The sequence below is a fragment of the Nerophis lumbriciformis genome, linkage group LG22, assembly GCF_033978685.3.
Source record: "Nerophis lumbriciformis linkage group LG22, RoL_Nlum_v2.1, whole genome shotgun sequence".
Classification (NCBI taxonomy): domain Eukaryota; kingdom Metazoa; phylum Chordata; class Actinopteri; order Syngnathiformes; family Syngnathidae; genus Nerophis; species Nerophis lumbriciformis.
This window is the reverse complement of record NC_084569.2, coordinates 32,741,064-32,756,134: the sequence shown is the minus strand read 5'-3', so window position 1 is coordinate 32,756,134 and position 15,071 is coordinate 32,741,064. Positions and strand designations below refer to the sequence as shown.

Here is a 15,071-nt window from a genome sequence, read left to right as displayed (position 1 = left end):
TCAAGTACTCCCTCGAGTGAATCCAAAAAGGGTGGGTACTCTGAGCTGCTGTTTGGCGCGTAAGCGCAAACAACAGTCAGGACCCGTCCCCCCACCCGAAGGCGGAGGGAAGCTACCCTCTCGTCCACCGGGTTGAACTCCAACATGCAGGCTCTGAGCCGGGGGGCAACAAGAATTGCCACCCCAGCCCGTCGCCTCCCACTGCTGGCAACGCCAGAGTGGAAGAGAGTCCAGCCCCTCTCGAGAGAACTGGTTCCAGAGCCCTTGCTGTGCGTCGAGGTGAGTCCGACTATATCCAACCGGAACTTCTCTACCTCGCGCACTAGCTCAGGCTCCTTCCCCCCCAGCGAGGTGACGTTCCACGTCCCAAGAGCTAGCTTCTGTAGCCGAGGATCGGACCGCCAAGTGCCCTGCCTTCGGCTACCGCCCAGCTCACATTGCACCCGACCTCTATGGCCCCTGCTATGGGTGGTGAGCCCATTGGAGGGGGGACCCACGTTGCCTCTTCGGGCTGTGCCCGGCCGGGCCCCATGGGGACAGGCCCGGCCACCAGGCGCTCGCCATCGTGCCCCAACTCCGGGCCTGGCTCCGGAGGGGGGCCCCGGTGACCCGCGTCCGGGCGAGGGAAATCTGAGTCTCGGTTCTTGCATTTCCATAGAAGTCTTCGAGCTGCTCTTTGTCTGATCCCTCACCTAGGACCTGTTTGTCTTGGGAGACCCTACCAGGGGGCATGGAAGCCCCCGGACAACATAGCTCCTAGGATCATTGGGACACGCAAACTCCTCTACCACGTTAAGGTGGCAGCTCAGAGAGGAGTCCAACACTTGTTATACAATATACATCTTCTGCTTGCACACATATGTGACAGTAAGGCATACTTGCTCAACAGCCACACAGGTTACACTGACGGTGACCATATAAAACAACTTTAACACTCTTACTAATAATGCGCCACACTTTGAACCAAAACCAAACAAGAATGACAAACACATTTCGGGAGAACATCTGCACCTTAACACAACATAAACACAACAGAACAAACACCCAGAATCCCATGCAGCCCTGACTCTTCCGGGCTACATTATACACCCCTGCTACCACCAACCCCCCCCCCCCCCCCCCCCCCCTCTCTCTCTGTGCGTCAGTTGAGGTGGGCGGGGTTTGGTAGCGGGGGTATATAATGTATCCCGGAAGAGTTAGGGCTGCATGGGATTCTGGGTATTTGTCCTGTTGTGTTTATGTTGTGTTACGGTGCAGATGTTCTCCCGAAATGTGTTTGTCATTCTTGTTTGGTGTGGATTCACAGTGTGGCGCATTATTAGTAAGGGTGTTAAAGTTTTGTTTTTTTATACCGCCACCGTCAGTGTAACCTGTGTGGTTGTTGAGCAAGTATGCCTTGCTGTCACCTACGTGAGCAAGCGGAAGCCCCATTCAACATGTGGCTGATCAGGCACGCTGGTTGTAGTGGGCGCTATATTCTGTACCATCACGGCACGCATGACGCTGACAAGCGCTATTCATTTAAAACCCGCGTGCCGCACCAGCTTAAAAATTCCATAAAAAGGTGTGGGCAGCGTGTCTGAGACCCCTGGTTTAAACATATCACAAAGCAAAAAAAAAACTTTGTATGCAGTGTTATTTCATTTAAAATTTAAAAATTTTTTGCGGCTCCCATTGTTATCTATAATTTGTGAAACTGGTCAAAATGGCTCTTTGACTGGTAAAGGTTGCCGACCCCTGGCATATACCGATATTGATATATCGATATTACTTCCTGTCGCGAGACTGAGCATGAAAACTAAGAAAAAAACGATTTGGACGGTCCCAGGAAATCAATCAACGCTCGGTTCTCAACCTTACCAATTAGTAGACCCTTCTGACACAGATTAACATCTCATCCAAGACCACAGGATGTCATAGACATGGTTGTTTACCAGTAGACAAGATAGTCACTGTGTCAGTTTTGGGTTCAGTAACTGGTTTCCAGCTAAAAACGATAATTAGCCCTTCACTCATTTTTGGTAGAAAAAAATATGAAATACTGTCATCCAAAGAAAGAAATGAATAATGTTTTGGACCAGACTAACTATCGAAATAAGGACATTAGAACTCAGTTTAACTGAGTTCGAAAAAGTATCGCAATACCGTTTGTTGCCATATTCACTGCAAAAAGTCAGTGCTCAAAAACAAGAAAAAAAATACAAAAATTAGGGGTATTTTATTTGAACGAAGCAAAATTATCTGCCAATAGAACAAGAACATTTGGCTTGTCAAGACTTTCCAAAACAAGTCAAATTAGCTAACTTCAATTAACCCCAAAATACCTTAAAATAAGTATATTCTCACTAATAACAAGTGCACCTTTCTTGGTAGGAAAAAAAATGAGACCTCTTTGCTCAATACGTTGAAAAATATTCTTAAATTAAGTGCCGTATTTTTCGGACTATAAGTCGCAGTTTTTTTCATAGTTTGGCCGGGCTCCAGTGCGACTTATATATGTATTTTTTCCTTCTTTATTATGCATTTTCGGCAGGTGCGACTTATACTCCGGTGCGACTTATACTCCGAAAAATACGGTAAATGCTAGTGCCATTATCTTGACATAATGATATGTGCTCGGCATTACATTTCTTGAAACCAGCAAACTTATACTAAAAACTAATTTATTGTTCTTAATGGAAAGACAACAAGGCAACCGAATTAAACAAGTTGAAAAACGTATTCGGGTGTTACCATTTAGTGGTTCATTGTACGGAATATGTGCTGTACTGTGCAATCTACTAATAAAAGTTTCAATCAATCAATCAATACTCTCGGGGTCTCCTAGCCGCTCAGGCAAATCATATTGTCTAAAAATGCATTTTTCTATCGATAACATGACATCATCGCGCCAAGTGCGTGCTCTTTCAGTCAATTAGTGCACATATATACAGCCGGGCCCCCGGCCAAACATTTTTTAATTGTAATTTTGAAGAATTTATCTGAATGTGCATGAACTATTTCTGTTCAAAATTGTTAGAAAAGTCACATGTTAAATGTTTAAATATTAACTGTCAGTTTACTGTACTGTGCCAACTGTACTACTATATGAGTACCTATTTTCTATTGTTTCATTGAAAATAAAACAGCAAAAGTCCATTTGGCTGTCATCTGTTTTAATTATGAGACACAATTGTGTCAAAGTCATGATTTTTTTTTCATGCTTGAAATAAGAAATTATTACTTTAAAAAGTAGTTTTATACTTGTGAGTGTTTATGACACAGCTTTGCAACACTTGATATTCTAGTTTCAAGCATGCTTTACTCAATATAGGTCATCAAATCTCAGCTAAAAGCTGTAATATCTTACTGAGATCATTTAGGACCAAAACCCTTAAAACAAGTAAAACACTCTAACATAAAATCTGCTTAAAGGCCTACTGAAATGCGATTTTCTTATTTAAACGGGGATAGCAGGTCCATTCTATGTGTCATACTTGATCATTTCGCGATATTGCCATATTTTTGCTGAAAGGATTTAGTAGAGAACATCGACGATAAAGTTTGCATCTTTTGGTCGCTGATAAAAAAGCCTTGCCTGTACCGGAAGTAGCAGACGAGTAGCGTGACGTCACAGGTTGTGGAGCTCCTCACATCCGCACATTGTTTACAATCATGGCCACCAGCAGCGAGAGCGATTCGGACCGAGAAAGCGACGATTTCCCCATTAATTTGAGCGAGGATGAAAGATTCGTGGATGAGGAAAGTGAGAGTGAAGGACTAGAGGGCAGTGGGAGCGATTCAGATAGGGAAGATGCTGTGAGAGGCGGGTGGGACCTGATATTCAGCTGGGAATGACTAAAACAGTAAATAAACACAAGACATATATACACTCTATTAGCCACAACACAACCAGGCTTATATTTAATATGCCACAAATTAATCCCGCATAACAAACACCTCCCCCCTCCCGTCCATATAACCCGCCAATACAACTCAAACACCTGCACAACACACTCAATCCCACAGCCCAAAGTACCGTTCACCTCCCCAAAGTTCATACAGCACATATATTTCCCCAAAGTCCCCAAAGTTACGTACGTGACATGCACATAGCGGCACGCACGTACGGGCAAGCGATCAAATGTTTGGAAGCCGCAGCTGCATGCGTACTCACGGTACCGTGTCTGCGTATCCAACTCAAAGTCCTCCTGGTAAGAGTCTCTGTTGTCCCAGTTCTCCACAGGCCAATGGTAAAGATTGACTGTCATCTTCCGGGAATGTAAACAATGAAACACCGGCTGTGTTATCCGGCACAACACCTGCCGCAATACACCGCTTCCCACCTACAGCTTTCTTCTTTGCTGTCTCCATTGTTCATTGAACAAATTGCAAAAGATTCACCAACACAGATGTCCTGAATACTGTGGAATTTTGCGATGAAAACAGACGACTTAATAGCTGGCCACCATGCTGTCCCAAAATGTCCTCTACAATCCGTGACGTCACGCGCTGACGTCATCATATCGAGACGTTTTCAGCAGGATATTTTGCGCAAAATTTAAAATTGCACTTTAGTAATTGTTGCGTTTGGACCAGTTGTTCCTCCCAGGGAATTCAAGTTGCTGGCCACTCCCAAGCTCTTTTATGACAGTACAGCTGAGTAGAAGAACCACCAGAGACAGAATAGGTATTTTGTAATTGTATCTCCAAAGCCTTGGAAATAGAATGAGACCAGTCCAGCATAGAACATTCAATCGCGCAGCTAAGATGGTCTGATGTAAAATATGGAAACCTTCTCTTCTATAAAGTGTCTCTCCCTCCCACCCTCGTTGTCTCTCTTTCCAGCCCAAACGCATGCCCATTGTCCTCCTCAGCTGGACACAGGAACAGATAAGGAAAAGGAGTATCTGTCCTCCTTACATTCCTAAAGTGAAGGTTAGCACACAGTACATGCAGAAAATTAAACGATAACAAATAAAGAACACTAGCTGTTTTGTACTATGACTATGGTTTAAAAGAAGTAACACACAAATATGGATACATCTAATTATCTGCCTCCGTCATAAGCTAACCCGGCCGTATTGGCATGTGTTGCAATGTTAAGATTTCATCATTGATATATAAACTATCAGACTGCGTGGTCGGTAGTAGTGGCTTTCAGTAGGCCTTCAATGAGAAGAATTATCTTATCAGACAGAAAATAAGCAAATATCGCCCTTATTTGAGATATTTAATCTTACTTAGATTTCAGTTTTTGCAGTGTTGATCATTTTTTGCACCCTTTCAGGAAACATAGCTGTGCTAGAAAGACTGCATCAGCTGCTGTTATGTAATGCAGTTAGCATTCGAGCCTACCTGTGTTTGGATGTAGAGCAGCTTTTTCGGGGCTTTTTATTCCTGAGGGACAAAGACACTGAAATGTGGAACGCTCTGCAGAGTGAAAGGACAAGAAAAGGAGTTCAATTAAAATGATTCATCACCAGCAATGACTGCGGCAAGAGATATGAAGAAAGATTAATGGCAGATAATTCATTTCTGAAATTTACATAACTTAATGGCGCTCGTTTTTTTTGACACTGCTCGGACGTCGACGTTATGAAAAATTCGATACAAGGAAAATGGGTGAAAATAAAATATTAGGGGTGTAACGGTACGTGTGTTTGTATTGAACCGTTTCGGTACGGGGGTTTCGGTTCGGTTCGGAGGTGAACCGAACGAGTTTCCACACAAATATATTAAGTAGCCGCCTCCGCTTCCTTCTGCCTGTTTCTGTCAGTCCTCTACACAGCACCCAGCATTGTTCCACCCACACAACCATCTGATTGGTTACAAACAGAGTGGTAACAGCCAATCAGCAGTCCGCATTCAAAGCAGTAACAGACAATCAGCAGTGCGTATTCAGAGCGCATGTAGTCAGTGTTTAGCAGGTAAGCATCAGGCAGCGGACTCTCCCCAAATGATAATAAACACCTCCCAGTCAACTACTAGTAACATCACTATGAACCCGTTGACCTTCTAGAAATATAAAAGGCAGCTCAGCTCGCTCGCAGTCCTGGCTTGAGGTGAAGGCTAACGGCTGTAACGTTAGCTCATTTTGCGGTGTGTGTGTGTGTTACGGACAGCAAAGCCCTGTCTGTCTGTTATTTCACTTTACCTTTTTCTGTGTTGATTGAGCTGTGTTGAAGCAGCAAAAAAGGACATTATGTTAAATGAAGAGTTCATGTCTCTGATAGTTGATATAATAATGTAACTGCATCATTAAGCCTACATGAACTCCATGGTGTTCAGGGATGAATAGTCTCTCCTATTGCTATTGTATCATTTTTTCAGCTATAGTTACATTAATCATTAGTAATGCAGCAGCCTAGTTTTGAATGGCAGGGTCCCTGCTATCACGTGTTGATAAAAATATAACATTTATATAATAAATCAACTACAGGCTTCCCAAATGCTGTAATAAATTAAGCATGATGAGTTGACTTGAAACTGTTTAATGTTGCACTTTTTATATGTAGAAGAAAAGTTTTGTCATTGTATTTAATCTGAGCAACAACTTGAGGCAGTTTAATGTTGATTAACGTGGGCAGAATTATTATAGTGTTCCCATTGTTAAAAGGATAAAGCCATTGTTAAAAAATTTATATTTTGTTGTTTTCTTACTGTACCGAAAATGAACCGAACCGTGACCTCTAAACCGAGGTACGTACCGAACGGAAATTTTTGTGTACCGTTACACTCCTAAAAAAAATTTTTTTTTTAACCTACAGCAGTTTGTTGACATGCTTTACCCCCATTTGTGCATTTTCTTATTTAGTTTTCGTATATTTCATAAACCTACCTAACAGAACAGCTGCACTCTTTTCTGTTAAACGTCTCGACTCCAATGACAATATATTTCATACAATCTAAAAAAACAAAACTCTTTGCTAGTTGCTGTGGTATAATCCAACTAAATGCTGCCATGCTTTTATTTTGAATTATAGATTATAGGCAGAGTTTCATGAAACGTTCAAGTAATGTCCGAATTCCGAAATAGAAATTGGAACGGCCGATAAATGCTTTAAAATGTAATATCGGAAATTATCGGTATCGGTTTCAAAATTATCGGTATCGGTTTCAAAAAGTAAAATGTATGACTTATTAAAACGCTGCTGTGTACACGGACGTAGGGAGAAGTACAGAGCGCCAATAAACCTTGAAGGCACTGCCTTTGCGTGCCGGCCCAGTCACATAATATCTACGGCTTTTGACACACACACACAAGTGAATGCAATGCATACTTGATCAACAGCCATACAAGTCACACTGAGGGTGGCCGTATAAACAACTTTAACACTGTTACAAATATGCGCCACACTGTGAACCCACACCAAACAAGAATGACAAACACATTTCGGGAGAACATCCGCACCGTAACACAACAGAACAAATACCCAGAACCCCTTGCAGCACTAACTCTTCCGGGACGCTACAATATACACCCCCCCGCTACCCCTTAGAAACCCCGCCCACCTCAACCTCCTCATGCTCTCTCAGGGAAAGCATGTCCCAAATTCCAAGCTGCTGTTTTGAGGCATGTTAAAAAAAATAATACACTTTGTGACTTCAATAATAAATATGGCAGTGCCATGTTGGCACTTTGTTTTTTCCATAACTTGAGTTGATTTATTTTGGAAAACCTTGTTGCATTGTTTAATGCATCCAGCGGGGCATCACAACAAAATTAGGCATAATAATGTGTTAATTCCACGACTGTATATATCGGCATCGGCTGATATCGGTATCGGTAATTAAGAGTTGGACAATATCGGAATATCGGATATCGGCAAAAAAGCCATTATCCAACATCTCTAATATATATATATATATATATATATTTATATATATATATGTATATGTGTATATATATATATATATATATATATATATATATATATATATATATATATATATATATATATATATGTATGTATGTATATATGTATGTATGTATATATGTATGTATGTATGTATATATATATGTATGTATGTATGTATATATGTATGTATGTATATATGTATGTGTATATGTATATATATATATATATATATGTTTATATATACACATATACAGTATGTGTTTATATATATATATATATATATATATATATATATGTATATGTCACATGAAGTTTGGAGCTCTATAGCAACAGAAAGTCGGCGACCTCTTTGCACTATGCGCTTCATCATCCACTGACCCCTCTCTGTCGGACGTATGGCTTAGATGCAGCTGCTCGGCCATGGTAACCCATTGCATGAAGCTCTCTGCGTACTGTACGTGGGCTAATTGGAAGGTCACATGAAGTTTGGCGCTCTGTAGCAACTGACTGTGCAGAAAGCCTTTGCACTATGCGCTTCCCCTCTCTGTCAGTTTACATGGCCTACCACTTGGTGGCTGAGTTGCTGTTGTTCCCAACCTCTTCTATTTTCTCATAACAAAGCCGACAACTTTGGAATATTTAGGAGCTAGGAAATTTCACATACTGGATTTGTTGCACAGGTGGCATGCTATGACAGTTCAACGCTGGAAATCACTGAGAGCGGCCCATTCTTTCACAAATGTTTGTAGAAACAGTCTCCGTGCCTAAGTGCTTGATTTTATACACCTGTGGGCCAGGTGATTAGGACACCTGGTTCTGATCACGTGGATTGGTGGCAATATAATGTATGTTACACAAAAAAACTATTTTTTTGGACGTAGATGAAAGTAGGTTTAATTGTTTTGTGACACGCCAACACACACACACAATCAGGGCGGGAGGACCAGAGGAGCCATAAGGGAGAAAGAGAGAGAGCGAAAGAGGGAGGGGTGAGAGGGAAATAACCAGTGTAGTCAGTCTGAGAGCAGGCAGAGTAACGCTCGTGCTGCCTGGCGACTGTCAAGAGCTCGACAATCTGTTCAAGCGGTGCACTTTAGCGGGGGTCAACGTCAATGTTCAGGTCACGGGGAGGTTGTTGGAGTTCAGACCTGCGTGTCAAGGTACCGTAGATCAACATTGGCTGTTTGCACGCGGCTTTGAGGACCGGCGCTACTGTACACCCGACAACTTCACTGCAAACAGCAGCTGAGTACTGTACTCAGTAAATTAAGAGACAGACCGATCAAGGAGAGCAACATGCATATTCTGCAGCCATACTGCATCAATAGGTTGGTGTGTATATGTGTGTGTGTGTGTGTGTCCTTGTTTGTTGTATTGATACATGCATCACTTTCATATTGCAAATATTCAGTTGATAAAAAAAACAAAATCATGTTTGTTTATTGCAATGTGTGGGCTTTGGAACGATACTTCCTCAAATGATGTGTTGAAACTTTGACTGCAAGCACATTCAAACATTTGGGGAGACTTTCAGTTTCTAAAGATCTGAGTCAGCCTTCTTTTTCCTGTCATTGTGGCGGATGTTAGACATCTTGAGCCTCGAAGGCGTTGGGAGTCTTATGTGTTTGTTTTTTGACTTGGCTGTTTGTCGGAACTCTAGTACGGTACATTCCCGGTTTGATGTTACTATCTGTGTTTATTTATAGCGCCATGCGAAGCTTTAATGCTTATGATAGCCACAATGCTAAGTTTTTATTACCTCAAGCTGTTTTTGACACTTGACAACTGCTCGGTGGCCTAGGGGCAGTGTTTTTCAACCACTGTGCCGCGGCACACTAGTAGTAAATAGTCTAAAAAAACTCCTTTGTCCCACACGCCATCAGACTGTACAACTCCTCTCTGGGGCACTAGGATGACAGGGGATATGCAAAACAATAACAATTGTTTTTTAAAAGTGCAATATATTTTCATAAAATGGTCATTACTGCCTAGTTTCTCTTGTTATATTCTTATTTTGACTTATATTTGTATTCTTATTGTTGCTTTTTATTTTGGGGAGGAGAGGAGGGGCTACTAGGATGACAGGGATATGCAAAACAATAACAATTGTTTTTTAAAAGTGCAATATATTTTCATAAAATGGTCATTACTGCCTAGTTTCTCTTGTTATATTCTTATTTTGACTTATATTGTTATTCTTATTGTTGATTTTTATTTTGGGGAGGGGTGAGGGTACTAGGATGACAGGGGATATGCAAAACAATAACAATTATTTTTTTAAAGTGCAATATATTTTCATAAAATGGTCATTACTGCCTAGTTTCTCTTGTTATATTATTATTTTTACTGTTATATTTTAATTATTATTGTTGCTTTTTATTTTGGGGAGGAGGGGGGGTACTAGGATGACAGGGGATGCAAAACAATAATTGTTTTTAAAAAGTGCAATATATTTTCATAAAATGGTCATTACTGCCTAGTTTCTCTTATTATATTCTTATTTTTACTGTTATATTTTTATTCTTATTGTTGCTTTTTATTTTGGGTAGGAGGGGGGGTACTAGGATGACAGGGGATGCAAAACAATAAGAATTGTTTTTTAAAAGTGCAATATATTTTCATAAAATGGTCATTACTGCCTAGTTTCTCTTGTTATATTCTTATTTTTACTGTTATATTTTTATTCTTATTGTTGCTTTTTATTTTGGGGAGGAGAGGAGGGGCTACTAGGATGACAGGGGATGCAAAACAATAATTGTTTTTAAAAAGTGCAATATATTTTCATAACATGGTCATTACTGCCTAGTTTCTCTTATTATATTCTTATTTTTACTGTTATTTTTTTATTCTTATTGTTGCTTTTTATTTTGGGGAGGAGGGGGGGTACTAGCATGACAGGGGATGCAAAACAATAACAATTGTTTTTTAAAAGTGCAATATATTTTCATAAAATGGTCACTACTGCCTAGTTTCTCTTATTATATTCTTATTTTTACTGTTATGTATTTTTATTTTTATTTTGGGGAGGAAGGAGGGTACTAGGATGGCAGGGGATGCAAAACAATAAGAATTGTTTTTTAAAAGTGCAATATATTTTCATAAAATGGTCATTACTGCCTAGTTTCTCTTGTTATATTCTTATTTTGACTTATATTTTTATTCTTATTGTTGCTTTTTATTTTGGGGAGTAGAGGAGGGGCTACTAGGATGACAGGGGATGCAAAACAATAATTGTTTTTTAAAAGTGTGAAATATTTTCATAACATGGTCACTACTGCCTAGTTTCTCTTGTTATATTCTTATTTTTACTGTTATATTTTTATTATTATTATTGTTGCTTTTTATTTTGGGGAGGAGGGGGGGTGTACTAGGATGACAGGGGATGCAAAACAATAATTGTTTTTAAAAAGTGCAATATATTTTCATAAAATGGTCATTACTGCCTAGTTTCTCTTGTTATATTCTTATTTTTACTGTTATGTTTATTCTTATTATTGATTTTTATTTTGGGGAGGGGGGGGGGGGGTACTAGGATGACAGGGGATGCAAAACAATAACAATTATTTTTTTAAAGTGCAATATATTTTCATAAAATGGTCATTACTGCCTAGTTTCTCTTGTTATATTCTTATTTTGACTTATATTTTTATTTTTATTGTTGATTTTTATTTTGGGGAGGGTGGGGAGGGTACTAGGATGACAGGGGATATGCAAAACAATAACAATTATTTTTTTAAAGTGCAATATATTTTCATTAAATGGTCATTACTGCCTAGTTTCTCTTGTTATATTCTTATTTTTATTGTTATATTTTTATTCTTATTGTTGCTTTTTATTTTGGGGAGGGGGGGTACTAGGATGACAGGGGATGCAAATCAATAATTGTTTTTTAAAAGTGCAATATATTTTCATAAAATGGTCATTAGTGCCTAGTTTCTCTTGTTATATTATTATTTTTACTGTTATATTTTTATTCTTATTGGTGCTTTTTATTTTGGGGAGGGGGGGTACTAGGATGACAGGGGATGCAAAACAATAATTGTTTTTTAAAAGTGCAATATATTTTCATAAAATGGTCATTACTGCCTAGTTTCTCTTGTTATATTCTTATTTTTACTGTTATATTTTTATTGTTGCTTTTTATTTTGGGGAGGGGGGGTACTAGGATGACAGGGATATGCAAGACAATAACAATTGTTTTTAAAAAGTGCAATATATTTTCATAAAATGGTCATTACTGCCTAGTTTCTCTTATTATACTCTTATTTTTACTGTTATATTTTTATTTTTTTTTATTTTGGGGAGGAAGGAGGGTACTAGGATGGCAGGGGATGCAAAACAATAACAATTGTTTTTTAAAAGTGCAATATATTTTCATAAAATGGTCATTACTGCCTAGTTTCTCTTGTTATATTCTTATTTTGACTTATATTGTTATTCTTATTGTTGATTTTTATTTTGGGGAGGAGGGGGGGTACTAGGATGACAGGGGATGCAAAACAATAATTGTTTTTAAAAAGTGCAATATATTTTCATAAAATGGTCATTACTGCCTAGTTTCTCTTATTATATTCTTATTTTGACTGTTATATTTTTATTCTTATTGTTGCTTTTTATTTTGGGTAGGGGGGGGTACTAGGATGACAGGGGATGCAAAACAATAAGAATTGTTTTTTAAAAGTGCAATGTATTTTCATAAAATGGTCATTACTGCCTAGTTTCTCTTGTTATATTCTTATTTTTACTGTTATATTTTTATTCTTATTGTTGCTTTTTATTTTGGGGAGGAGAGGAGGGGCTACTAGGATGACAGGGGATGCAAAACAATAATTGTTTTTAAAAAGTGCAATATATTTTCATAACATGGTCATTACTGCCTAGTTTCTCTTATTATATTCTTATTTTTACTGTTATATTTTTATTGTTGATTTTTATTTTGGGGAGGGGGGATACTAGGATGACAGGGGATGCAAAACAATAACAATTGTTTTTTAAAAGTGCAATATATTTTCATAACATGGTCATTACTGCCTAGTTTCTCTTATTATATTCTTATTTTTACTGTTATTTTTTTATTCTTATTGTTGCTTTTTATTTTGGGGAGGAGGGGGGGTACTAGCATGACAGGGGATGCAAAACAATAAGAATTGTTTTTTAAAAGTGCAATATATTTTCATAAAATGGTCACTACTGCCTAGTTTCTCTTGTTATATTCTTATTTTGACTTATATTTTTATTCTTATTGTTGCTTTTTATTTTGGGGAGGAGAGGAGGGGCTACTAGGATGACAGGGGATGCAAAACAATAATTGTTTTTTAAAAGTGTAAAATATTTTCATAACATGGTCACTACTGCCTAGTTTCTCTTGTTATATTCTTATTTTTACTGTTATATTTTTATTATTATTATTGTTGCTTTTTATTTTGGGGAAGAGGTGGGGATGACAGGGGATGCAAAACAATAATTGTTTTTAAAAAGTGCAATATATTTTCATAAAATGGTCATTACTGCCTAGTTTCTCTTGTTATATTCTTATTTTTACTGTTATGTTTATTCTTATTATTGATTTTTATTTGGGGGGGGTACTAGGATGACAGGGGATGCAAAACAATAACAATTCTTTTTTAAAAGTGCAATATATTTTCATAAAATGGTCATTACTGCCTAGTTTCTCTTGTTATATTCTTATTTTGACTTATATTTTTATTTTTATTGTTGATTTTTATTTTGGGGAGGGCGGGGAGGGTACTAGGATGACAGGGGATATGCAAAACAATAACAATTATTTTTTTAAAGTGCAATATATTTTCATTAAATGGTCATTACTGCCTAGTTTCTCTTGTTATATTCTTATTTTTATTGTTATATTTTTATTCTTATTGTTGCTTTTTATTTTGGGGAGGGGGGTACTAGGATGACAGGTGATGCAAATCAATAATTGTTTTTTAAAAGTGCAATATATTTTCATAAAATGGTCATTAGTGCCTAGTTTCTCTTGTTATATTCTTATTTTTACTGTTATATTTTTATTCTTATTGGTGCTTTTTATTTTGGGGAGGGGGGGTACTAGGATGACAGGGGATGCAAAACAATAACAATTGTTTTTTAAAAGTGCAATATATGTTCATAAAATGGTCATTACTGCCTAGTTTCTCTTGTTATATTCTTATTTTCTCCAAACTACGGTCCGCGGGCCAGATACGCCCCGCCAGCGTCCAAAATCCGGCCCGCAAGAAGTACCAAATTATAATTTTTTTTAAATCTGTCCTTCCTAATCCATTTATATACACACACACACACATTATATATATATATATATATATATATATATATATATATATATATATATATATATATATATATATATATATATATATATACCGTATTTTTCGGACTATAAGCCGCAGTTTTTTTTTCTTATACTCAAGAGCGACTTATGTGTGAAATTATTAACACATTACCGTAAAATATCAAATAAACCCCGAAGGGAATAAGCAGTAGAAAATGGATGGATGGATTATTTAGCTCATTCACGTAAGAGACTAGACGTATAAGATTTCATGGGATTTAGCGATTAGGAGTGACAGATTGTTTGGTAAACGTATAGCATGTTCTATATGTTATAGTTATTTGAATGACTCTTACCATAATATGTTACGTTAACATACCAGGCACGTTCTCAGTTGGTTATTTATGCCTCAAATAACGTACACTTATTCAGCCTGTTGTTCACTATTCTTTATTTATTTTAAATTGCCTTTCAAATGTCTATTCTTGGTGTTGGCTTTTATCAAATAAATTTCCCCCAAAAATGCGACTTATACTCCAATGCGAATTATATATGTTTTTTTCCTTCTTTATTATGCATTTTCGGCCGGTGCGACTTATACTCCGGAGCGACTTATAGCCCGAAAAATATGGTGTGTATATATATATATATATATATATATAAATATATATATATATATATATATGTTTTTGTTTTTTTCATGTAAAGCAGGGTTTGGGGACCATATATATATATATATATATATATATATATATATATATATATATATATATATATATATGGGAGTTTGCCCAACCAGTCTACATGTGCTTTGTGGACTTGGAGAAGGCATTCGACCGTGTCCCTCGGGAAGTCCTGTGGGGAGTGCTCAGAGAGTATGGGGTATAGGACTGTCTGATTGTGGCAGTCCGCTCCCTGTATGATCAGTGTCAGAGCTTGGT

At 37.8% G+C, this 15,071-nt stretch overlaps 1 protein-coding gene across 4 annotated transcripts in view; it reads left to right on the top strand.

Moving 5' to 3' along the window:
- LOC133615263 (thyroid hormone receptor alpha) overlaps positions 1 to 15,071 on the top strand; it is a 299,909-nt gene that overhangs the window by 218,513 nt on the left and 66,325 nt on the right. The window contains exon 1 of one of the 4 annotated variants that reach the window (XM_061973733.2): positions 8,841 to 9,169. The exons of 2 other annotated variants lie outside the window; for them this stretch is intronic. In XM_061973733.2, coding sequence (XP_061829717.1) covers positions 9,138 to 9,169 — 32 coding nt within the window. In that variant the 5' untranslated portion in view covers positions 8,841 to 9,137. Of the gene's footprint in view, positions 1 to 8,840; positions 9,170 to 15,071 lie in introns of those variants that run through there. One more of the 4 variants, XM_061973732.2, reaches the window with a different exon arrangement.